At 39.8% G+C, this 27,130-nt stretch overlaps 1 protein-coding gene across 1 annotated transcript in view; it reads right to left on the bottom strand.

Moving 5' to 3' along the window:
• HSD17B12 (hydroxysteroid 17-beta dehydrogenase 12) overlaps window positions 1-27,130 on the bottom strand; it is a 169,039-nt gene that overhangs the window by 90,799 nt on the left and 51,110 nt on the right. Inside the window, exons 2-3 of the mRNA XM_004016421.6 lie at window positions 17,743-17,789; window positions 14,888-14,963 (exon numbers count right to left, since the gene is read on the bottom strand). Coding sequence (XP_004016470.1) covers window positions 14,888-14,963; window positions 17,743-17,789 — 123 coding nt within the window. The remainder of the gene's footprint in view (window positions 1-14,887; window positions 14,964-17,742; window positions 17,790-27,130) is intronic.

Below are 27,130 nucleotides of genomic sequence, written 5' to 3'. Positions count from 1 at the left end.
AGGTATAGCTAGTGTCTGGCCATGGAGCAGCACACTCCCACAAGCCTAGTGCCAGCTGTAGAATAGCAACACGCAAGCAGCTGCCTTAATTGGAGATGCAGACCAACGCATGCTAATTTGGCAGAGCCAACTAATTGGTAGGTATGCTACATTTCTAACAAAATACCCACCCATATTACAGATGTTGTTCTCTGCTGGAGTACACAATTGGTAACAAACAGTAATGAAGTTGAAATCAGCTACATTTGGTGAAATTGTTTAGTTGGACAGCTTTAGAACATGATCCTGCATTAGCTTAGAAAAACACTTGTGCCATAATTGGAACGTCAGCTAAATGTCAAAAGCATCTTTCTGTGCAATATTAAGAATATGATGAGGTTTCATAATGACTATTCAGCCAACAAAACAATACTTGCTAAGTAGACGCATTCCCCCACTTAAGTTGCGTCAGGCCCCGTGCAAACATTTGCAAAAGAACTGAGTCCTTTTTTCTCTTCAAAGTTTAATACAGACCAAACATTTATAGACCTCTGCAAAGATAGTAATTATGCTTACCAAGAAATCTATGATGGTAGGGGGGAAATGGGGAGGGGATCTTCTGCTTAAAGCCATGATGGTGTAACAAAAACCAGATTTGCTCCGTCACTTAAAAAAATGATAAAATATATGAAACAATGGTTTTTAGACACTGGACAATAGGCAGTTCAGGAGAGGAATACCTAATAAAAGGGAAGTAAATAAAGTGACCCTTACGGTTGCCCTAGCTTACTGCCCAGTTAGGTTTCCTGGACTGGAATGAAGAGAACTCACATAGATACCAGCAGTGACGCCTGAACTGAGGAAAGACTTGGGCACTTGGGAAACACAGAGTCTGCAGAATTAGCTGAGTGAAGAGAAAAAGTGAGTGAGAACAACAGTAAGAAAGATTGTGTGTGCGTGTGTGCGTGTGTGTGTGTGTGTGTGCGTGTGTGTCAGTTGGCAATCAACACATCACTTTTCAGGCAGCACTCCCCATCTGCACATGCGCATCTATAGACCACGCAGTACACACTGGGCAGTTCAAACCCATCTTGTTCTCTCTCAAGAGAGGGAGAACATGCAGTAGTCTTCACGTCCTAGAAATTAGAGGGTGACTATTTTAAAAAGAGATAAGGAAGATATTTAAAAAGATCTAAATTTTTATAGAGAGAGAAAAACACAATTTCTGGATTAAAAAAATATACACTAACAGGATTAACAGCAGATTAGACACTGCAGAAAAAAGGTTAGTAAATGTAAAGATATAGCAAGAGACACCATCCAAAATGAAATACAGAGAGAAAAGAGATTGAAAAAAGACGAAAGAGCACGCTACGAGTGAGCTGAGGGACCACTTCAGTCAGTTTAACATACTATAACTGAAGTCCTAGGAAAAGAGTGAGGGAGAGAAAGAATCTCTGATGCACTAACCGCCAAAAGAATGAGAGCAGACTTCTTGTCAGACACACTGCAAACTGGAACAACCAGGTAAAGTACTGCGGGGGGAAGGAAGAACCTGTCAACTTAAAATTTTATACCCAGGGAAGATGTATTTCAAAAGTAAAAGTTTTTTTCAGATACACAAAAAGAATGTCATCAGCAAACCAACACTACAAGAGAATGTTAAAGGACATCTTTCAAACAGAAAAAAAGAAAAAAAAAATCCCAATTTTAATCTATTTACATGAAGGGATGAAGAGCATCAGGAATGATAGTATGTGTGTAAATATAAAATACTTTAAAATAAATTTAATTCTCTTTAAAATACAGTTGACTAAGGCAAAAGTAGTATGTTACACAGCCTATAACACACAGAGGACAGAATGTATGGAAGGGAAGTGTAGGATCCTCAGGTTCATATGCTAACATGAAGTAGGACACTGTGATAAGTCAATGTACCCTACAAAATTAAAGGCAATCACTAAAAACAAACAGAAAAAGATGTACAGTCAATAAGCTAAGGAAGAAAATGATATGGAATAATAAAAACCAGGCTATTAATCCAAAAGCAGGCAGGAAAAAAAAATAACAAAACAGCAAATGAACAGATGGGAAAAATTCAAAGGAGTAAGTGATAAATTTCAATTCAATTATATCAACAATAACATTAAAAGTTAATGGCCTGAGCATACCAATTAAACGGCAGAAATCATCAAATGGGATAAAAAAATAAGACTAAAGTTATGCTGTCTATAAGAAACCCATTCTAAATATAAAGTGCATATAGACTAACAATAAAGACAGAAAAAGATATATCATGCTAACACTAATCAAAATAAAGTTGGACACAGTAGATTTCAGTGCAAAGAACAGCACTATCAAGCAACTGTTTAAATCTCAAAACACCTGTTCTTTTCTGACTAGTAAGTACTCATTTAAATCTGAGAAAACTCAAAAATTAACAAACAAGGACAAAACTTCTAATGCTTTACATATGGTGAGGATTTCAGAAAAATCATTCTCCAAGAAATGATCAGCTCAAGCAGTGACAGTTTAAAAAGTCAGACAGACATCTGACTAGCAACTAATAGTTATTTAAAATTGTACTAATATAAACTTAAAATATGAAATATTTGTAATAATTGATAAGAACCCAACTTCTCCGTAAACCTCTGATTAAGGTAAATACTTGGCCAAATTAGAACTGGTTTTTAAAATATGTCTTCTTTCTGACCATATCACAGTACAAAAAATAGTGCACTGTACCATTTCATTCTTTTAGCTTTTAAATTTTCTACCCAGGTTTTACCAGTTAGCTGCATTATCACTGTTTCCACACACACAATTTAAAGTCATGAAAATTAATATCTTTATTAAAGGGTTATTAGCTCTTCTAAATTACAGACAATGCTCCAAATCATCTTACCTTAATCACTCTTCCTATCTCCTGGGTATAACTTTTAAACGCCATCTCTGACAAACCTGGTGTCAAAAATGATTGTACTGCTCTGTAATGTCATTGGAAATAAACCTCTAAAACTCTTAATTGGCCTTAAGATACTATACTAGTATCATGGTGAGTTAAATAATGAGGAATGTTTGGTTAACTGGCCAATTTCTGAATACTAAAATTCCTAAAGAAAACTCTAATTAGAATATCAAGTTCAGTGTGGTTATATGCATCATCTTATACAAAGAGAATACAATTAATACATTCTAAGTTATAAGTGAAAGTGTTAATTTGTCATCTAAATATATATGTATATACACATATACCTATATATAAATGGGCTTATAAAACATATTAAAATCTACAAAGAAAGATTATGAATTAAGCCATCAGAAACCAGTTGTTGCAAAGAAACTTGATCTTTGATAATATAATCTTCTCTTAAGACGACGACTTTAAAAACAAGCTATTCTGTGCCTTCAGTTCCTAACCTGGCCAGGTTCCTTATCTACCCACAACACTCTCACTTCCGAACAACCAGTTATCTTTTTGAGTTTTTGTGTTGACTTTTGTTGTGCCCTCGCAACATTTTTTTAACAAAATTTCTTGCTTCTGAGAAGGCCAGATTTCATAATCATTACTATTTCTTGCAGCTGTGCTTTATTTGAATTACTGTCACTCCAAACCAGGACAGTAATCATTTCTTGTCTTGGGCACCTATGACTTATGTTTATATTTTGCTGTAATCACTAGTTTCCTGGCAACTCTTTATGATACTGCCTGTGAAAACATTAGCCTCAAATTAAAAATAATAAAATTATTTAAGATATATTTTATATCCAAACTATCTGGTGTTTCCCAGATAGCCACTGGGCAGCATCTGGCTACTAGGAAGAACTAGATTTATTATACTCTGTATCTTTAATTTAGCTTAACTCTAAATAAGAGTTGCCCTGTTTACTAAACCCATAATATGGGCAGATCCATGAGGTAACTAATAACGAGTATGGCTCAACACTTGTACATTTCTCAAGGTAGACAGAACATATTCAAGATCTTGTGAAAAGCACTGGCACAACAATGCAAACAATATGATTTCTAAATATTAAATACTCTGGTTAATTGGTGGCAGGTTTAAAACACACTTTATAAAGGTCCCTGGAGATTTATTTACCAGTGTCTTTAGTGTCCATCATAAGGCTCGTGCCCTCGGGATAATCACTGGCTGAATCAGTAAGTGGCTGAATATTATACTCCAATAGGGGATTCCATTCTGACACTGTTAACTGTTGTAATAAATTAACCAGAGACCACCAGTCTTATTAACAGGTGGTTTCTACTTTTCCTTCAAGAATGCCGAAAGGCCAAGCCATAAGCTGGAGGTGAGAAAACTGGGTCTCTAGGATGAAACAGTCAAACAATAAAGGCTTGACTATTATGGACTCATGGGTCAGGCTTCCTGTCCAGTGTAACCCAACAGCACCACTAAGAGCAGACTCTTAGACAGAATGTATCAGGGACCTAAGTCAGTATTTGTAAGACTATTTTACTTGAAAATCAGACACCTTGTAAAACCAGGCTGCTAACCCAAGATCCAACGGAAAAAGAATTAATTTTGCAAGACTGAATGGAACCCACGAGGGAAATTTAATTGGTTTTGACAAAACCTCTTTCTCCCTTTCTCACTAATTCTCATGGTGTCTGGCTATACTTGGGCATACTGAAATGAAACACTCTTTGAATGATGTATTGCTCCAACCAAACCCTCTGGATTCAGGAAAAAAAAAAAACAACAACTGAGAAATCTTCATATAGCTTATAAAATGTGGCAGACTGTATTTTCCAAATCAAGATTTTATTTTCAAAAACTATCTCCCTTCCCAAACGTTCTCCAAAGTTACCACATCACTCCCCCATCAAGACGTGGCATCTTCTCCTCTTCGGTTGAATCTGAGATGGCCCACCATCGCTTGACCAACACAGTACAGCAAAATTAACACCCTATGAATTATGAGAGCAGGTAACCAAAAAGACATCAGCTTCTGCCTAGTTCTCTTGGGACATGCACTCTGGGGAAAGAGAGCTACCATGTAAGAAGTCCAGCTACCATGAGATGAACATGCTGCAGAGCTACATGGAGGCACTGAAGTCAACAGCCCCAGCCATGTCTAGTCTGCAGTCACATCCTGCCGCGGCAGCAAACTGTGAAGCCATCTCAGATCTCCCAGACCAGACAGATGCGTTATCACTCAGCTATCGTTGATGACCTAAACAATGCCCTGATGGGTACAAGAACTGTTCCCCGAGTCTTGGCAAAATTCCTGACCGGCACAATTTGTGAGCATCTCAAATGGCTATTTTACACTTTGCAAGTTTGGGTAGGTAGTTCATTATGTGGCAATAGTAACTTGAATATAAACTAGTAATTTGTTAGGTCAATTTCAGGATGGGAATCGTATAGAAAATATAACACATACTCATTGGTCTTGTCTGCAAAACTAATCAGAACAAAGGTCAAGTATTACACATGTCTTTACTGAGTTTTTTTTTTGTTGTTGTTAAATATTTATTTATTTGGTTGCAACAAGAGGGATCGTCTATCTTCATTGTGGAACATGGGTCCCGAGTTGCTGCATGTGGGACCCAGTTCCCTGACCAAGGATCGATCCCAGGTCCCCTACCTTGGGAGCATGATGGAGTCCCAGTCCCTGGACCACTAGTGACGTCCCAAGTCCTTTTACTTTACATGGTGATGTAATTATTTGCATAGACTCAGGAGGAATCTACCTTTCTCCTCAGTTCAGTTCAGTTCAGTCGCTGAGTCGTGTCCAACTCTTTGTGACCCCATGAATCGCACCACACCAGGCCTCCCTGTCCAGCACCAACTCCCGGAGTTCACTCAGACGTCCATTGAGTCAGTGATGCCATCCAGCCATCTCATCCTTGGTCGTCCCCTTCTCCTCCTGCCCCCAATCCCTCCCAGCATCAGTCTTTTCCAGTGAGTCAACTCTTCGCATGAGGTGGCCAAAGTACTGGAGTTTCAGCTTTAGCATCATTCCTTCCAAAGAAATCCCAGGGCTGATGACCTTCAGAATGGATTGGCTGGATCTCCTTGCAGTCCAAGGGACTCTCAAGACCACTAGTGAAGTCCCAAGTCCTTTTACTTTACATGGTGATGTAATTATTTGCATAGGCTCAGGAGGAATCTACCTTTCTCCTACCAGGATATAAATTAGATTAAAGCAAATTTGTAACTATCACCATGCCAGAAATGTTTCATTTAACAGTACCTCTCACTTAATTAGGCATGACAAACCCACAAGTAAGGAACAAGGATTACACTACCATATGGGGAAACAAAGTTTCAAAGACCTCCCAGTAAACCATCCTGGTGCCTCCTCTGTGACTCGAAGGGAGTCTTACGGGGAGCACAGAACGTCGCTTTCTGAAGGCCAACAACGCTGAGTTACTTGGGGAACTTGCAGTAAGATCACAGGTAATACGATCTTACAAACAGGCAAAATCGGTAGAGGCACACTGGATGGTCTTCTTGGTTCCTGACGGCTTACGACCTTGAAATAGGTGAACTCAAAGGGCAATAAAGATATTTTTGGCACTACAGAAGTGGTAAAAGAAATATGTGACTCTAGGGGATACATGAGATTAACTCTATTCCTACAATCATACAGTTCTAGCTTTATTAAAGATAAAACAAAAAGATCTTTAGGTGTTCAAGAATGTTTCATATTCCTTAGATAGATGAAAAAGCTCAATACAGTAAAGCTCCATATTAACAATACTGATGGCACATCAAAAACACACGGTCCAACATGTTGGGTCAAATCTGCACTTTAACTGCACAGATATGATCACAGGTCAAGACTGAAAAAGTGAAACTGATATTGTTCACCTTAACCTATTCCTCTGTTGACTATTTACCAGGAAGATTTACCAGTAAGTTTTCTAAAAGCTTTACATTTGAAGAAATAAAGTCATGAAATTTTGGGGCCATCCTAAAGGTTTTCACCCTGACATAAGTCACACAAAAGAGACATCATATTTGTGGTAACTCAAGACGGTAAGGAGTCTGCCTGCAATGCGGGTGACCTGGGTTCAATCCCTGGGTTGGGAAGATCCCCTGGAGAAGGGAATGGCAACCCACTCCAGTATTTTTGCCTGGAAAGTCCCCTGAACAGAAGGAGCCTGGCAAGCTACAATCCATGGGGTTGCCACAAGTTGGACACAACTGAGCGACTTCACTTTCTCTCACTTTCTTTAATCGAAGACAGAAATGTTTTTTAAATCAAAGTTGATTAAACTGTAAGCAATGAGAATTATCGATTGCTGCATAATAATATGAACTATTAACATTTCCTTCTTTATATTCTACGCACCATTAGGCTGCTCTGAAAGCCAGTCTCTCTCGCACTGTGCTTTACTGCAAGTAAAGCACAACTCAACTCAGAGTCTGACATTTATCCAGGAGTCTTTTTTCTTTGACAAATCAAAATCAATAAAAATACTTAATATATTCATAATCCTGGCTAACAATGATAATAAAATAAGCTTATTATATGTGTGATGACTTTCAGCTTGTCTTTCAACAAGTGACAGGTATCCTTACAAAAAACTGTAATTTCATCAAAGCAGTCAATCCTGGGAAAGCATTTAACCACTGCTGGCAAAACATTTAGTTCCCTACAATGTTATATATAATCCTTTTAAATTTTTTTCTGAAGAGCTTTGATGAGTAGGCTGTCCTCCATGTACACAAGCAATTACATCTCAAGGCACAGAATCCCCAAATTTACATAATAACAGTAGAGAGTTAGATGGTGAGAGGAGCCCTATTTCTCTCCACTTGGTTTCTTTTTTAGTCTCCTCCTTTCCTGCATTCAGGAAAGACTTCTCCAGTGAGACAAGGAAGAAAGGATGAATTCATCCACTGGAGTGAGTTTAAAAGCTGGAGAGAGAGGGCTTCCCCAGCGGCTCAGTGGTAAAGAGTCCACCTGCAGTGCAGGAACGCAGGAGACATGGGTTCCCTGGGTCGGGAAGATCCCCCGGAGGAGGACAGGGCAACCCACTCCAGTATTCCTGCCTGGGAAATCCCACAGACAGACAGAGGAGCCTGGTGGATCACAGTCCATGGAATTGCAAGAGTCGGACACAACTGAGCGTGAGCATGAAGAGAGACAAGCTAGCCTAGTTAAACAAACTTGCTTGGCTTCTGTTTCCTGACTGAACTCTGGCTTGTACAGAAACTGGTATCAGGAGTGGAAGCCTGAAATACAGACCTCAAGAGACTCTTACGTTGGCCTGACTCCATGCCGCAGCAACACTATGAATGGTGGCTGCCCGTCGTTCAAGCATCTGCTGAAGAAGTGCCTTAAGAGACCAAGCAGCTCCTGGGCACAGACCTTTCAGTCTGGAAGAAACGACGACTACAAAGACTGGAAAAGCAAGCCAAAACCACAAGGAGACATCATCTCACACTTGTCAGAATGGTGATTGTCAAAAAGAACACAAATCACAAATGTTGGTGAGGATGTGGAGAAGAGGGGACACTCCTAAACTGCTGGTGGGAATGTAAATTGGCCCAGTCACTGTGGAAAGCAGAATGGGGGATTCTCAAAACACTGAAAACAGAACTGTTGTGACCCAGCAATTCCATTCCTGGGTATATATCAGGAAAAAAAATCCATTCAAAAATATACATGTACCCCAGTGTTCACAATAGCATTATTTACAACTACCAAGATAGAGAAGCAACCTAAGTGTCTATCAACAGATGAATGGACAAAGAGGGAGTATACACATACACACACACGAATACTACTCAGTCATAAAAAATAAAAAAAATTTGCTACGTGGAGCAACATGCACGGACTTGGAGGATATTATGCTAAGTGAAATAAATCAGAGAGAGAAAATACTATACGATATCATTTATATGTGGAACCTAAAAAAATACAACAAACTAGTGAATATAACAAAAAAGAACAAGACAGATAAAGAGAACAAACTAATGGTTATCAGTGGGAAGGCAGAAGAGGGAAGGGGCAATACAGCGGTAGGGTATAAAGACATACAAACTACTATATGTAAAATAAGCCACAATGATATATTGCACAACACGAAGAATACAGACAGCCTTTTATAATAACTGTAAATGGAGTATAACCTTTAAAAATTGCGAATCACTGTCCTGTATACCTCTAACATATAATATCATCCTTCAACCAAAACTTCAATAAAAAACAAAGTGCAGTATGCGGCTTCTTCTGAATGCACTGGGGCTCTAACAGAAAGAAAACGACAAGCTTGGGTCTTTAAGCTTTCGAGATCACATTTATGATCTAGATCCAGAGAATTTTTATGGCAACCCCAGTAAAAACTTTTATGTTTTATAGCCACAGAGCTCGCTTCACTAACATCCCAGATTTGAGTGTGTCATTTACGGAATTACAATAGAAGTTGAATTTCACAGACTCACCACATTTCATGGATGAAAGTGAAGCAGAATGAGAAAGAGGGAGACCCTGGAACCAGAGATGAGGAAATCTACGTGGACTCTGTTGAGGCTGAAGAAATGATACACACACTGCCCCTGCAATGCTACTCTGAGCTTGCCCTACCAGGAAAGAGAAATAGCTTGCTTTCTTGTCTCTGAAGAGATTAGCTTTCCCTGGCTTGAAAATCCTGTAAAAACCTCACCATAAATATAAGGGTATTCATTTGCAGCAGAATGCCTCTTCTACTCAAGACCTAGCTGAGGAGGCCTTATTACTATCCAGAACATCCCTTATCACCACCCATAAAAGGGTTAGATACTGAAATTCCCTGGAAGCACAAGTACAAAGTCTAATCCACGAAGTAATAACATACACAAAAATAACTGTGAAGTTTTTTTTTTATACAATTGGTATAGATCTCATATGTATTGGTAGAAACATGGAAAAATGTATTGGTAGAGATCTGGAAAAATCTGGGTGTGAACAGATTCTATGAGCAGTAGACTAAGGAAAACAAAATATAACACCAGACTGGTGGTGGTTTAGTCGCTAAGTCATGTCCTACTCTTGCAACTCCAAGGACTATAGTCCACCAGGCTCCTCTGTCCATGGGATTTCCCAGGCAACCCTGGAGTGGGTAACCATTCCTTTCTCCAGGGGATTGTCCCAACCCAGGGATCGGTTACGTGAGTCACTTGTGAAAGATTTAGGATTTAAAGGTTAGTTTCTACAGCTGAAAAGAGCTCTTAAGAGTTAACTTCGACTCCACGATGGTCCACATTTGATAGCATTGCTGTTGTTGTTCAGCTGCTAAGTTGTATCCAACTCTTTGCTCTCACTCAACTGGAGCACGCCAGGCTCCTCTGTCCTCCACTGTCTCCTTGGAGTTGGCTCAAACTCGTGTCCATCGAGTCGGTGATGCCATCCAACCATCTCATCCCCTGTCGCCCCTTCTCCTTCTGCCCTCAATCTTCTTTTCCAGTTAGCCAGCTCTTGGCATCAGGTGGTCAAAGTACTGGAGCTTCAGCTTCAGCATCAGTCCTTCCAATGAATATTCTGGGATGATTTCCTTTAGGATGGATGGGGTTGATCTTGCTGTCCAAAGGATCCTCAAGAGTTTTCTCCCAATACCACAATTCGAAAGCATCAGTTCTTCGGCATTCAGCCTTCTTTATGGTCCAGCTCTTACATCCGTACATGACCACTGGAAAAACCACACCTTTGACTATATGGACTTTGGTCAGCAAAATGATGTCTCTGCTTTTTAATATGCTGTCTTGGTTTGTCACGGCTTTCCAGTCAAAGAGCAAGCATCTTTTAATTTCAAGGCTCCAGTCACTGACTGCAGTGATTTTAGAGCCCAAGAAAATAAAATCTGTCACTGTTTCCAATTTTCCCCCTTCTATTTGCCATGAAGTGAAGGGACCTGTTGCCATGATCTTAGTTTTTTGAATGTTGAGTTTTAAGACAGCTTTTTCACTCTCCTCTTTCACCCTCATCAAGAGGCTCTTTTAGTTCCTCTTTCTGCCTTTACAGTGATATCATCTACATATCTGAGGTTACTGACACTTCTCCCAAAAATCCTGATTCCAGCTTGTGACTCATCCAGCCTGGCATTTCTCATGATGTGCTCCACATATAAGTTAAATACGCAGGGTGACAATATACAGCCTTGTCATACTCCTCTCCCAGTTTTGAACCAGTCAGCTGTACCATGTAAGGTTCTAACTGTTGCTTCTTGTCCTGCATACAGGTTTCTAAAGAGATACGTAAGGTGGTCTGATAGTCCCATTTCATTAAGAAGATTCCACAGTTTGTTATGATGCACACAGTCAAAGGCTTTCTCGTAGTCAATGAAGCAGAAGATGTTTTTCTGGTACTCCCTTGCTTTCTCCGTGATCCAAGGAAAGTTGACAATTTGATCTCTGGTTCCTCTCTTAGAAACCCAACTTGTACATCTGGAAATTCTCAATTCATGCACTGCTGAAGCCTAGCTTAAAGGATTTGAGCATTACCTTGCTAGCATGTGAAATGAGCACAATTAAATGGAGTCTGAACATTCTTTGGCATTGCCCTTCTTTGGGACTGGAATGAAAACTGACCTTTTCCAGTCCTGTGGCCACTGCTGAGTTTCCCAAATTTGCTGATACACTGAGGGCAGCACTTTCACAGCATCATCTTTAGGATTTTAAACGGCTCAGCTAATAAAACAGTAGTAGTAGTAGTAGTGTTAGTTGCTCAGTCGTGTCCAACTCTGTGACCCCGTGAACTGTAGCCTGCCAAGCTCCTCTGTCCATGGGATTCTCCAGGCAAGAATACTGGAGTGGACTGCCATTCCCTCCTCCAGAGGATCTTACCGACCCAGGGATCAAACCCTGGTCTCCTGCATGGCAGGCAGATTCTTTACCATCTGAGCTACAGAGGCCACAACTTTTCATGGCATAATGTGGAGTCAAGAACCCAAAGGTTTAAGGAAGTAGAAACGTTGGAGTGGATCTACCATGGCAATTTGCACACACAATCCCTCCACCACCGAACCCCCAAGAGGGCCCAGCAGATATCTCTTCACTGAAGCACCAACTTGTTTATTATATGGGCAGGAGGTCTAGGTGTAGCCCTTTATTAGTCTTCCAGTCATAAAATTCACTGTGTTGCTACAATATAAGAACTCCCTATTTCCTTCCTCCAGCCCCTTATTTATTTCCTTCATGGTACTTACCATAAACTGCAATTATTTGTCTTTGGTTTTGTTTATTATTTTCTTCCTATTTTTTTCTGTATCCTCCACTTTCACGTCATTCCACGAGCACAGTGACTGCATATATCTTGTTCACTATTGTATCTTGACTGCCTGACATAGTACCTGGTACACAGGCATTCAATAAAGATTTGCTGAAGGCATAAACAGAGTCAGTCTGTCTTTGCCAACGTTAAATTCTGGTCCTTCCTTCTTCTGGAATACATACGTTCAGGAAAATATGATTCCCTCACAGATGATTTACATCTGAGTTGAAAACTTATACAAACGTATAAATCTCCTCTGTGTATTTATTTTTTCAGCCTGGAACAGATGACCTGGTTTGCTGATACCACCTCTCCCAGTAAATTTATATTATGCCCAGAAAAATATTTTTCAAAATTTTTAAGAACTAAAAAAAAATTTTTTCCTCATAATAAAGGTCATTTCAGTGCCTTCACCATCTGTTTCTGCATGAAAAATGTTTGAACAGGATCCTGTCTCTTTCCAGAATCACATTTCTGCCCACATTCATGTGTCACCTCATATCACAAGTTAACAAAATTCTCAAATGCCATTAAAGCATATCTTCTGACTCATGGGGCAATTTTTGTACAGCCTGGAGCACTTGCTGTGAGTGTCATGAGGAAGCTTTTCTTGCTTCTGTATCAAATAGGGGGTGGAGTCATTCATAGTACAGCATTTCAAAATTCAACATTCCATTTAATCAAAAGCTTCTATTTCCAGCCTATGAACCTTTATTTCTAGCAACTACTAAGTGCTTTCACTAATAATCAGTTTTACATACACTCGCCACAAACATACACACAATGTTTTTCACTGTAAGAGTTATTAGACACATTTAACTACAAGTAACTAAGTAAGAAACAGTACTAAGATCCAGGCAATATGTTAACATCACCTACTGCATTAAGTAAATACCTCAGACTCCGTAGTGTCACAGGAGCACTCCTTAATTCGAATTCACACCTCAGCAAAACTGCAAGATACTGTATGTCTTGGACTTCCAAGGCTGCATTTACATAGTTGAAACTTTGAAAGTTAAAATCCTTAAATACCAAAGATCTATTGGATATCTCACTTTTGCAAAGATCTGTGCCCTCAACAGGGCTTTAAAATTTTTTTAATATACTTTATATTACAAAGATCTGTTTTTCACCTAAAGTGTCTCGACGTGTAATCTGTCCAACAGGACCAGCTATGGTCTGAGTAGAAATAATACCAAAATATACACCTCACAAGGTTGCTTGAAGGATCAAAGAGGATAATACATGTGAGAGAATAAATAAATAATAACATACTCCATAAATGTTAGTAGTAGACAGCAATGTTAATAATAATATGGTATATACAAACTTACATAATATTATATGTCAATTATATCTCAATAAAGCTGGGACTCTTCTGAAAGAATCAGGGTAGTGTTTTAGCTGGATACTCAGAGAAGTCAGTTAAAGCAAGAATTCTAGAAAATGATAAGCACATGTTATAACCATTTTGACTGACACCATGAGTAAGTGTAATTCACTCACCAATCCTCTGTGTAGGGGACCAAGTCCTTATCTGAATCTGGATCTGCAGTCTGGAATTCCAGTCTTTCTTACATATACAACACCCTCACACCCATAACGCATTATCTATAATTGCAGTTTCAGCTCTTAACGCAACAGAAACTTTAACACATATCAAACAGTCCAAACCGTTTTTCCCCCAATATTTTGCATTTTTCTTGTTTTCCCCTAGGTTGACAGCCAATTTCTAAAAGAACTTGCTTTTCTCACTTTTTTTCAGAGCATTCAACTTGGTTATCGTACTCTCCCTTTCACACTAATAATTCATCAGTGTACAGAATGCTTAGTAACAAATGCACCCGGCATAAGTTAAGCCTGAAAACAAATAAAACTGACTGTTAACAGGTAAACCATTAGACCCATACGAATAAAAGTACACAAGCATCATACTGAGAAGGCCTACCAGTCACAAACAGCATATGAGGAACATGAGTTAACACATTTTACCAAGGAAATGCACAGCACTGGTTTAACCATCTGGTTGGTTAACGAGATGTCAGATGAGAAGAGTTTTTGCCACATTATAATTCAGGTCTCAAGCACAGCTGTCTAAGAAAAAAGTCCAAAATAGTTTCTCTCTCACATGTATATATGCTAGCCTTTTGCATTTTTCCTCAGTCGTATATGATATACATTTAAAGACAATGAAGTCAAGGACTGCCTTCCCTGGGGGTCCAGTGGTTAAGACTGCGGGGGGTGCAGGTTCCACTGCGGGGGGTGCAGGTTCCACCCCTGGTTGGGGAACTAAGATCCCACATGCCCCATGGCATGGCCAGTAAATAAAGACATTGAAGCCAAAGAGCAAAAAAAAAAAAAAAAAAAAAAAGTTAGAATAATTAAAAGGAGCAACAGAAAAAGAATGCAGATGTTTAAGGAGAACATAATCCGAGAATCGGATTCTTCACAAAAGAACCTAATGAGTCAGTAAAATACATTTTAAGCAACTTATAATGGTACTATATTAATTAGAAAAAACTGATCTACCTTTGAAACACCCCCATTAACAGCAAAAAAGAACAAAAAAAGAAGCTTTCTGAAACATAAATACATTAATGCTAGATATCTGCTTGAGAACATTAAATTTAGGCTACCTGTACTCGTTTTGTGATTATAGGGGAAGGGTGATGTGAGGACTTACTTATCTCACTGGAAACCTGGTTCAGTTTGTCCTGTGATCTGCTGATAAGGACAATTTTCATTCCACGCTTTGCTAACTGAAACAATAAAAGAAGACACCGAACAGCTGAATCACATCTCTGTTTCACTTTAAAATGTAAATTAGATATAGTCTCATTTTAAGAAAACATATGATAATTCAAGTTAAAAAACAAATAAACCCCCGAGTGTAATGAATGGGCAAACCAAAATGAAGACTTTACAAAAAGATTCCCCAAAGAATTATTTTTCTCAGTCAAGCTAGTGTATAAAAGTCAATGGGTTTTAGAAAAAGGAAGACTTTTACTTTGTACCTGTCCATACTTAATTTTTTTATTCATAAGTATCTATTACTTCTTTAATTTAAAAATTAGCTTTAAAAGTTTTTGTCTTAGACTGGGTACATGAAGACTATAGAACTGGCAAAGGAAACTACAGTTAAAATGTTGGGAATTCAAAAAATAGAACCAATTTTAAAGTTTTTATTTAAATACTATACTTTATGGACTACAAAGGCAAACTAAGATAGTTAATTGTATGACTTAATAAAGAATTTCCTGAGGAGTACCTTCTGTGTACTTCTCCAGGGCTGTATAAGTACTGCACAAAATGAATAAGATTTATAGGAACGTGGTTTCTATCCCCAGAGACCCATAAATATCGGGGCAGAAGAAAAACACTGATATACACAGAATTTTTAGTGAAATACTACAGACAGTATATAAATGAGAATAAATTATGTGCTCTGAACTATAAATGATTTAGTAAACTAATTTTCCAGTCCTAAATCCTAAAGTCAGCTTTTATTAAGTAAAAAGTGGTATAGCAAATGAGAAGATATGGAACATTTTTTTATAAAAAATAATTAAGATTGGTAATAACTTGCTGAATTAATCTCTTATTAAAAAAACTATAAAAAACCCACAAATATATACCCACAAATATATACCCACAAATATATACCCACAAATATATGGGGAGAGGAAGGACAAGGAAAAGATCCTATCTATTGAAAAACGGCATCTAATATAATCGTAAAAGGAAAGATACCATTTAAAAATCACCATTTTAAAACCACCCTAGCGATAACTAATTTAGCAACAAATGCTGGGGTGGAAGACTGTTGAGAAATGAGGTATGCATGCAAAGAATCATCCCACAGATTCCTCATTAATTACAAAGGGGGAAAAGGTACTTTTATAATAGAAAATTATGGTAGAGAGCATCTTAGTGACTTATCTCAACATAATCAATAAAGGAACGAATGGACTTCTTGTGGCTCCTGATAAGATAAACTCAAAAGAATACAGTATCACCTGTGTAACATTCCTGCTAAAAAATGTTTATCACCTGTGCAGCATTTCTGCTAAAAAAATTTACCTTGAACCGCATCATGAGGAACTGACCAACTGAGCACACACGCACACAATCACGAGGAAACAATCAGACAAACCCAAACAGTAATCTATGGAACAACTGGCCTGGATTTCCCCCAAAATGCCACTGTAACAAAAGAAAAAAGGCAAAAAAGGTGGGGGTGGGGGGCCTGCGCGGAAGGGTACTAGGGAGCTCTCCTGGTCAAGAAATAGGACATCTAGATGCAATGCATAATCTTTAAATGGTTCTGGAATACAAAAAGCTCTATAAAAGGCACTCCTGGGATAACGGGGAAACTTGAATACAGACTGTACAGTAGTGTGGTGTCAAGCTAAACTTCGTATCCCATGTGTGATCACTGGACTGTGGTTACAAGAGTGAACATTCTAGTTTTCAGACGCTTCATGCTGAAATCTTTAAGGGTGAGTTGTTACAATGCCTCTAAGTCCCCAATGGTCCCACCAAAGTGAAATGAAGTGAAGTCGCTCAATCGTGTCCGACTCTTTGCAACCCGTGGACTGTAGCCCACCAGGCTCCTCCGTCCATGGGTTTCTCCAGGCAAGAATACTGGAGTGGGTTGCCATTTCCTTCTCCAGGAGAATCTTCCCAACCCAGGGATTGAACCCTGGTCTCCCGCATAGCAGGCAGGTGCTTTAACCTCTGAGCCACCAGGGAAGCTCCAAATTATAATGATAAAGTGAAACAGGGCAAAATGTTAACAACTGGTGAATCCTGATGAAAGGTATATGAGTGCTTCCTGTATTCTTCTTGAAACTTTTCTGTAGATTTTGTATTAAAAACAGAAGGCTGAGAAACCAAAGGATTTTTTTAAAAAACGCTTTTGAAAGGATAAATGAGAGAGTCAATGGATCGGCCAGGATCTCCACCACAATCAGACAATATCTCAGGCTATCGGTGCGCCTCTGTGGAACCAGGACTGCTCGCCTTAACAGCACGGCCAGTGCTTCTGGTCTGTATAGTTTTGTTCAAACTATTATGAGGTCCTCCCCTTCAGTTACATTATAGACAACTGGAATCCTCTGAGGGTGTCTGTCAATATCTGTCAGTCACAGTCCTTCTTGTGAAAACGATACCATGGGCTAGTCTGCAGATTTAATCGCTCTCTACTAATTTATCTACCTTTTGGAAAATAATCCAAAGCAATTAACTTTCAAGACTGAGAATGGTCCATAGTTACACAATGTAAAATAAAATTACACTAAAATGTTCACAATTCCAACTTACCAGGACAAAACGTTTTACACACATTATGCCCCAAAAGTTGTTTTAAAGTTGTGTTTAAGCATAGCATTGCTAACAAGGCAGAAACAAAGTACCTCTATTATATTGTATAAGGCTCTATTGGTGCTTTCACCTTCAAAACCAAAATTACTGTAAGAGAGCATTCTATATTTGTTCTCACATTTTTATACCAAAAAGAAAGTCTTGAAAATTACTTACCTCTTCTGCATATGATTTTCCAATTCCATCAGTACTACCTGTGACAACTGAGAGAAGAAACAAGTAACAGTTTAGTTTCAGAATCACGATGTAGAACTGATCATAGTTAAGACCCACCAATTAGACACAAGAGGGCCTGTGTGATACAGCTGCCTCTTGAACAATACGGCTTTGGACACCAAGGGCCCATGTGTATGCAGATTTTTTCCAATAAATACATGGTACAGTACTACAGGATCCAAGGTTAGTTGAATCCACAGATATGAAACCTCAGAAGCAAAATCTCAAGATACTGAGAGCCAACTGTCAGGTTATACTTTGATTTTCAACTGCATGGAGGGTCCGTGACCCTAACCAACCGTGCTGCTGACGGGTCAACCATACTCTGATGTAAAAGATGGAGCAATTACCAGTGGCTCTTTATTAGGAATGAATACCCAGCACAAAGCTAAAAATAAAAAAACTGCACTTCCAAGGGCTGACAAGGATGTAAAGCAACTAGAACTCTCATACAATGCTGGTGGCACTATAAATTGACACAATCATTTTGGAAAAATGACTTTGCATTATGTCCAGAAATAAATGCGCCTACCTATGACCTCACAATTCCCAAGAGGTAATAAAAACATCATGTCTATCAAAACAATGTCCATGGTAGCTTTATTGATGCACAGTTGTCCAAATATTAAACTACAAGAGAATAAGTAAGTAAATTAAGGTATATTTACACAACAGAATACTAAATAGCAATTTTTAAATAAAAGAACTATTAATACATGCAAAAGATGAACAGATCTCTCAGACATTATATTGACCAAAAAAAGCCTGAAATAAAAGTGTACAAGCTTAAAAAAAAAAAAAAAGTGTACAAGCTGTTTTGATTCCATTTATCCAATTCCAAAAAGGGAAAAGCTAATCTATAACTATAGAAGTTAGAATATTGGCTACTCCTAGGTAATGGGGTAGATGACAGGGAAAAGGCATTAAGGGAATCTTCAGGATGTAGGAAATACTCTATATCTTGATGTGTATGTAAAAATGCATGGAGCTGTACTATTAAGTACACATTATCCTATTTACATTTAAAAACTTTAAAATATATTTATAGGTAGTAAAAATCGAATAATATCTATTTCTTCTACCAGAAAGCATATTTCTCTTTAAAGCTCTAAAACCTTATGTAGCATAAACATCTGAAAATGATAACGGGTCAGATCACACCAAGGTATCTTATCTCTAAAACACTGGAATCATGTTTAACAAATTCATAGCATGGTTGTGAGTAGCATCCTGAAATGGGCTTCCCTATGCCTCAGACAGTAAAGAACTTGCCTGCAGTGCAGGAGACCTGGGTCGTAATCCCTGGGTGGGGAAGATCCCCTGGAGAAGGGAAGGGTTACCCACTCCAGTATTTCTGCCTGAAGAATTCCATGGACAGAGGAGCCTGGTGGTCTACAGTCCACAGGGTCACAAAGAGTTGGACATGACTGAGCGACTAACACTTTCCCTACTTTTACTATTCAGAAATATGGCAAACATATCTAAATTCTTCCTAGTCATATCTTTCATAATCATAATAGAATATGAAATAATAAAACAGGTTATGAAATCACATCTATGTCTGTCTCCATCTCTATCTCTCTCCCTCTATCAGCTCTGTGTTTAGCCGCTCAGTCACGTCCGACTCTGTGACTCCATGGACTCCATGTCCGACTCTTTGCAACCCGTGGACTGTAGCCCACCAAGCTCCTCTGTCCATGGGATTCTCCAGGCAAGAATACTGGAGTAGGCTGCCATTTTCTATCTGCTCTATCGGCTCCTCTTTTTCTCCCTCTGCCTCCCTCCTTCTCCCCTCCCTGGCATCTGTTGAATATAGTAGATCACACATTTAACTTAACCAGCCTGTCACTGGCTGATTGCATCCTCCTGATGTCATTTAACATGTTCTTCCATCCACTAATTGGAGAAGGAAATGGCAACCCACTCCAGTATTCTTGCCTGGAGAATCCCATGGACAGAGGAGCTTGGTGGGCTACAGTCCACGGGTTGCAAAGAGTCGGACATGACTGAGAGACTTTACTTTCACTTTCTCTGTCCACTAATAGTTAGGTGATCAAATTCAGGTTTAATTTGGGGGGTAAGAATACTTTATAAGCAATAGTATGTACTTCTATCAGGAGGCACATGTTTGCTAATTTTGCTTTTTGTTACATAAGCAGCCATTGATGTTCCCCACTGAGATACAATATTTAATTAGAGACTGCAAGACGGTGATACTTCCATAAGCGTCTTATCCTTCTCCATCAGAGGGCAGACAGAATGAAAACCACAATCACAGAAAACTAAACAAACTGATCACATGGACCACAGCCTTTTCTAACTCAATGAAACTATGAGCCAGGCTACCGTAGGGCCACCCAAGACGGATGGGTCATGGTGGACAGCTCTGATAATACGTGGTCTACTGAAAAGGGAATGGCAAACCACTTCAGTACCCTTGCCTTGAGAATGCTATGAACAGTATGAAAAGGCAAAAAGACGGGACAATGAAAGATGAACTCCCCAGGTTGGTAGGTGCCCATTATGCTACTGGAAATCAGTAGAGAAATAACTCCAGAAAGAATGAAGAGACGGAGCCAAAGCAAAAACAACACCCAGCTGTGGATGTGACTGGTGACGGAAGTAAAGTCTGATGCTATAAAGAGCAATACTGCATAGGAACCTAGATTGTTAGGTCCATGAATAAAGGCAAATTGAAAGTGGTCAAACAGAATATGGCAAGAGTGAATACTGACATTTTAGGAATCAGTGAACTAAAATGGACTGGAATGGGTGAATTTAACTCTGATGACCATTATATCTATTACTGTGGTCAAGAATCCCCTAGAAGAAATGGAGTAGCCATCATAATCAACAAAAGAGTCCGAAATGCAGTACTTAGATGCAATCTCAAAAACGACAGAATGATCTCTGTTCATTTCCAAGGCAAACCATTCAATATCACAGTAACCCAAGTCTATGCCCCAACCAGGAATGCTGAAGAAGCTGAAGTTGAACAGTTGTATGAAGACCGACAAGACCTTCTAGAGATAACACCCCCAAAAGATGTCCTTTTCACTACAGGGGACTGGAATGAAAAAGTAGGAAGTCAAGAGGTACCTAGAGTAACAGGCAACTTTACCCTTGGAATATGAAATGAAGCAGGGCAAAGGCTAACAGAGTTTTGTCAGAAAGTGTGCTGGTAATAGCAAATACCCTCTTCCAACATAAGAGAAGACTGTATACATGGACATCACCAGATGGTCAATACCAAAACCAGATTGATTATATTCTTTACAGCGAAAGATGGAGAAGCTCTATACAGCCAGCAAAAACAAGACCAGGAGCTGACTATGGCTCAGATCATGAATTACTTAATGCCAAATTCAGACTTAAATTGAAGAAAGTAGGGAAAACCACCAGGTATGACCTAAATCAAATCCCTTATGACTATACAGTAGACGTGAGAAATAGATTCAAGGGATTAGATCTGATAGACAGAGTGCCTGAAGAACTATGGACGGAGGTTTGTGACATTGTACAGGAGGCAGTGATCAAGACCATCCTCCAGAAAAAGAAATGCAAGAAGGCAAAACAGTTGTCTGAGGAGGCCTTACAAATAGCTGAGAAAAGAAGAGAAGCTAAAGGCAAAGCAGAAAAGGAAAGATATACCCATTTGAATGCAGACTTCCAAAGAATAGAAAGGAGAGATAAGAAAGCCTTTCTCAACGATCAATGCAAAGAAATAGAGGAAAACAATAGAATGGGAAAGAGTAGAGATCTCTTCAAGAAAATTAGAGATACCAAGGGAACATTTCATGCAAAGGTGGGCTCAATAAAGGACAGAAATGGTATGGACCTAACAGAAGCAGAAGATATTAAGAAGAGGTGGCAAGAATACACGGAAGAACTGTACAAAAAAGATCTTCACAAGATTATCTTCAAGATAATCATGATGGTGTGATCACTCACCTGGAGCCAGACATCCCGGAATGTGAAGTCAAGTGGGCCTTAGAAAGCATCACTAGGAACAAAGCTAGTGGAGGTGATGGAATTCCAGTTGAGCTATTTCAAATCCTGAAAGATGATACTGGTAAAGTGCTGCACTCAATATGCCAGCAAAGTTGGAAAACTCAGCAGTGGCCACAGGACTGGAAAAGGTCAGTTTTCATTCCAATCCCAAAGAAAGGCAATGCCAAAGAATGCTCAAGCTACCGCACAACTGCACTCATCTCACATGCTAGTAAAGTAATGCTTAAAATTCTCCAAGCCAGGCTTCAGCAATACGTGAACCGTGAACTTCCAGATGTTCAAGCTGGTTTTAGAAAAGGCAGAGGAACCAGAGATCAAATTGCCAACCTCCGCTGGATCACGGAAAAAGCAAGAGAGTTCCAGAATAACATCTACTTCTGCTTTATTGACTACGCCAAAGCCTTTAACTGTGTGGATCATAACAAACTGTGGAAAATTCTTCAAGAGATGGGAATACCAGACCTCCTGACCTGTCTCCTGGGAAATCTGTATGCAGGTCAGGAAGCAACAGTTAGAACAGGACAGGGAACAACAGACTGGTTCCAAAGAGGAAAAGGAGTACGTCAAGGCTGTATATTGTCACCCTGCTTATTTAACTTATTTGCAGAGTACATCATGAGAAATGCTGGGCTGGATGAAGCACAAGCTGGAATCAAGACTGCCAGAAGAAATATCAATAACCTCAGATATGCAGCTGACATCACCCTTATGGCAGAAAGCAAAGAAGAACTAAAGAGCCTCTTGATGAAAGTGAAAGAGGAGAGTGAAAAAGTTGACTTAAAACTCAACATTCAAAAAACTAAGATCATGTCATCCAGTCCCATCACTTCATGGGAAACAGATGGGGAAACAATGGAAACAGTGAGAGACTTTATTTTGGGGGGCTCCAAAATCACTGCAGATGGTGACTGCAGCCATGAAATTAAAAGATGCTTGCTCCTTGGAAAAGCTATGACCAACTTAGACAGCATATTAAAAAGCAGAGACATTACTTTGCCAACAAAGGTCCGTCTAGTCAAAGGTATGGTTTTTCCAGTAGTCGTGTATGGATGTGAGAGTTGAACCGTAAAGAAAGCTGAGAGCTGAAGAATTAATACTTTTGAGCTGTAGTGTTAGAGAAGACTTGAGAGTCCCTTAGACTGCAAGGAGATCCAACCAGTCAAACCTAAGGGAAATCGGTCCATGAATATTCACTGGAAGGACTGATGCTGAAGCTGAAACTCCAATGGTTTGGCCCCCTGATATGAAGAACTAACTTGAAATCACCCCGATGCTGGGAAAGACTGAAGACAGGAGGAGAAGGGGACAAAGAGGATGAAATGGTTGGATGGCAACACCGACTTGATGGATGTGAGTTTGAGTAAGGTTCAGGAGTTGGACAGGGTGATGGACAGGGAAGCCTGGCATGCTGCAGTCCATGGGGTTGCAAAGAATCAATCACGATTCAACTGATACTTGAATTCTGTCTTCCCATCTTAATTTATTAGCTGGAATATTTCCATAGTGAAACAACTCCTTATCAGTTATTTGATTACAAATGATACAGAATTTGCACAGAAGCACAAGATAAATGTTGGATTTTTTTCATTTACTTACCAGTTTTCAAAATAAATTGGTTCTCTGATACCTCTCAAAGGTAACTCATGTGTTTTTATGATTGTGATTTTGCTTACAAGAAACATTATTAACTCATGCATTTAAACATTTGTAGTGGAATCCACCTATAGGAAATTAAGTATCATATGAAAGTTCCTCCAACCTCATTATCAGCTCTGTTGCACATTTCTGTAACTTTTCATCTTCTGCGCATTCTGGAAGTAAGGGGACCCAAATTTTACACTGTATTCCTGTCACTGATGCACTAATGTTTCACACAAGAAGGATAAACATTTTCTAACTGTTTCCAATTCTCTCCTTTTCCTTTTCTCTGTGATAAACTTTTCTGCTCTCTTCCAGATCCCCAGAACCTCATCTCCATGCCTCTAGGTTGTTCAGACTCCACCAACTAACTCCACTGTTGAGATCACTTCAAACGAGTCCTTTCTCTCTTCCACATCTTTACATGCGCTTCTCTTGCAGCACTTACCACTCTCTACTTCGAAATGCATTTGCTCACACGTCTTAATTCTTCTGCTGGATTCTAGGCTCCTTGCTGTGTGAGGTGCACAAGGTGGGCGCTCGGTAGACACTTGCTGAATGCACCAGTGATGCTCACAGTTAGCTGCTCTTACAAACTACAAAACAAGACTGAGACGATTTCCCTGAGAACCTGCTTTCTCAAACTTCTTCATGATACAAGCACAATACCTTATACTCTCCTAATCTGTCTGCCACTCAACCTGTCTATTCACAGAGCCTTTCATACCTAGATTATTCTGTTTATGCTCAACAATTGTGGAGCAAGCAAATCCTATATGTGATTATAGCACTGAATCAATAGCCACATCAGACTTTCTCAGATTTGGTGTTTTTAAATCCCTTAATATGAAAAAGCTCAATAAATAAATGACAATAAATTCACCACAACTAATGCATCTAGAATTTCTGGCTGTAATATACATATTTCAAAAGAATACAGATGACTCTGGTGTGTGTGTGTGTGTGTGTGTGTGTGTGTGTGTGTATTTGTGTGTATGTGAAAACTGTGAACTCCAGGCTGACCTCAACCAGCATACATTCAGGTAAATCACTTCAGTTGTGCCCAACTCTCTGTGACCCCATGGACTGTATGTAGCCCACCAGACTCCTCTGTCCATGGAATTCTCCAGGCAAGAATACTGGAATGGGTCGACATTCCCTTCTCCACGGGATCTTCCCAACCCAGGGATGAAACCCATGTCTCTTAAGTCTCCTGCATTGGCAGGCAGGTTCTTACCACTAGCACCACCTGGGAAGCCCTCAACTAGCGTACCACACTTTAAAAATAGTCCTGCAAAGCCTAGAATATGTCAGGACTAGAGATTATAAAATTTGTCTGATGGCTATCAAACTTTATCAGACTCTTCAGTTTCTGGAGTTTGTAGTGGGCATCAGGTACCGTTAAGAGTACCAACCTCATCCTCCCTTCTAGTACAGAGGTCTTCAGGCAATCCTCTCACCAGTAGTGTTATCTGCTCTCAGCGCACAAGACAGCATCTCCCAGGAATGATCCTCAGTCAAAGGGAGCTGCCTTGCCCAAGGTTACAGCCCTCCCCTGGGTAATGCATGCCTAATCACCGGTCCACACAAAGATCCAGCTCCCTTACCTCACTCAGGGATCTCCGACAGGCCATCCCATGGGGCCATCCCATGGGGCCATCCCATGGGGCCATCCCATGGGGCTCGTGTGACTCCAGCATCAATCTGACTTCTCCCTCTGCCCTACCCTGCTTCCTTTGCTTACTCACTTTTAGGTACCATTCCTGAAAACATCCCCCTAAATACCTCCTCTACATACACACGTCACAAATGTCCATTTCCTGATGAACTACTGACAGCCTACAAGTCAGGCTCCCTTCTTTTTAAAGTGATTTTACTTAAATATAACTTAGCTTGAAAAAGAAAACAGTTTCAAGAGGTTTTGGACCAAAGAAAAAGGGGGGGATTTTTTTCTGTATCCTTCTGCACCTTCCTACTCCATCCCCATAAACAATTTTCACTGCTTTTAATTGCATCTCCTTGTCTATACATGTTCTAAATCCTGTTATACTCTAATTCCCTGATTCATTTATTTTTATATTACTTGACTCATTAGGATTGAAGACAATCTTCACCCCTTTAAATTTCCCCATCCTCCCAATGAAGTTATATCACAAGATCCTGCAAACAGTTAGTCATTACATTATTATAACACTGTAACTCAATTCTGATATTAGCCCAGAGTGAGCATAGATCCTACAGGTTAAAGACAGCGAAACTGTCCACGAGCAGGCACCAGCCACAAGTTTAGGCGTCCCTAGGTCACCCACACTTGTGACTAGTTGGTTACAATGTTCAGGTTCTCACAATTTCTCAGGTTCAAGAATTCACTAGGATGACTCACAGAACTCAGGATAACTTAAAAGACAATTCATGATTACAGCTTTACAGTGAAGGATAAAAATCAGGACCAACCAAGTGTACAGCCACAGAGGGCAAGGTGTAGGGGGCTCCCCAGTGTAGAGCTTCCAGGACCTCTCTGAATAAGGGGAGGTCGCTCCTCCAGCCCCACCCCAGAACATGTGTGTGTTCACTCACTAGGAACTGCAAGATGATTTTTGCAAGAAGGGCTTAATGTTACTTAAATCATTTTACACAGCAGCATTGCCTCTGGGACTTTTACACAATGCAGCTGCTTGTTGGTAGATGAAGGAAATCAAGCCCCACTGCACAGATTTTAGAAATACTGATATATTTTTAAAAGCAAGTAAAATAGCTGATGCACTAGCTTGTGATCCAGGGCTAAGTCACTTCAGTCGTGTCCAACTCTTTGTGACCCTGTGGACTGCAGTCCACCAGTCCCTCTGTCCATGGGAGCCTCCAGGCAACAATACTGGAGTGTGAGCCGCTGTTTCCTTCTGGGTCACGTTTCCTTCCCCAAGTGTGATCCAGTATGAATGGAGAATAAATCCATAGGAGTGGTTACTTTTTCTTGAGGAGAACAGAGCATCATGGGAATATGGAATTCTCATTGGGTTTCATTACGAAGGTGTGGTTGATTGAATCACTGGCCACAGGACTGAACTCAGACTCGAGCCTCCTCATCCCTCCGTAGAGGATGGAAGGTTCAGCTGGTATCCCATTCGAGGTGCCAATCTTCTAATCCCGAGGTTGGTGTTTCCATCAGGACCAGTCCCCATCTTGAAGCTCTCCACACAGTCCCACCATGAGCGATCTCACGGGCATACATTATCAGAGCCCACCATGAATAACAGACATCCCTATCACTTAGGAAACTCCAAGGATGTAGATACTCCCTCCCGGAGAGCAGGAACAAAGTCTGTCAAATCCTTTACTATTCAACAATTACTGTGGCTAGAAAAATATATCATCCACTAGTGAACCAAACTGCATATCAGAATTACATTTTCTTTCGTAATCAACGTTTTTCTTCTCCTGGAGTTAAAATGGCCTTTTTCTTGCATTTGCTTAGCTTTCCTTTTCAATGTTGCCCCAATCTCTAAAGGCCTCTCAGTATATTTTTCCACACAATCAACCCCATCAATTTGTTCCATGCTTCTTTTTTTTGGTTTTCTTTCCCTTAAAGATCACCTTCACAGAGCACTCCAACTTTCATCCTGTTCCAACCTGGAATAGATGCTCTGTGGGCACAGCTACGGTTCTAGAACCTAATCTTAGG

Source organism: Ovis aries, chromosome 15, assembly GCF_016772045.2.
Source record: "Ovis aries strain OAR_USU_Benz2616 breed Rambouillet chromosome 15, ARS-UI_Ramb_v3.0, whole genome shotgun sequence".
Classification (NCBI taxonomy): Eukaryota; Metazoa; Chordata; class Mammalia; order Artiodactyla; family Bovidae; genus Ovis; species Ovis aries.
The sequence above is the reverse complement of the archived record's forward strand: the minus strand, read 5'-3'. Positions and strand labels throughout refer to the sequence as shown.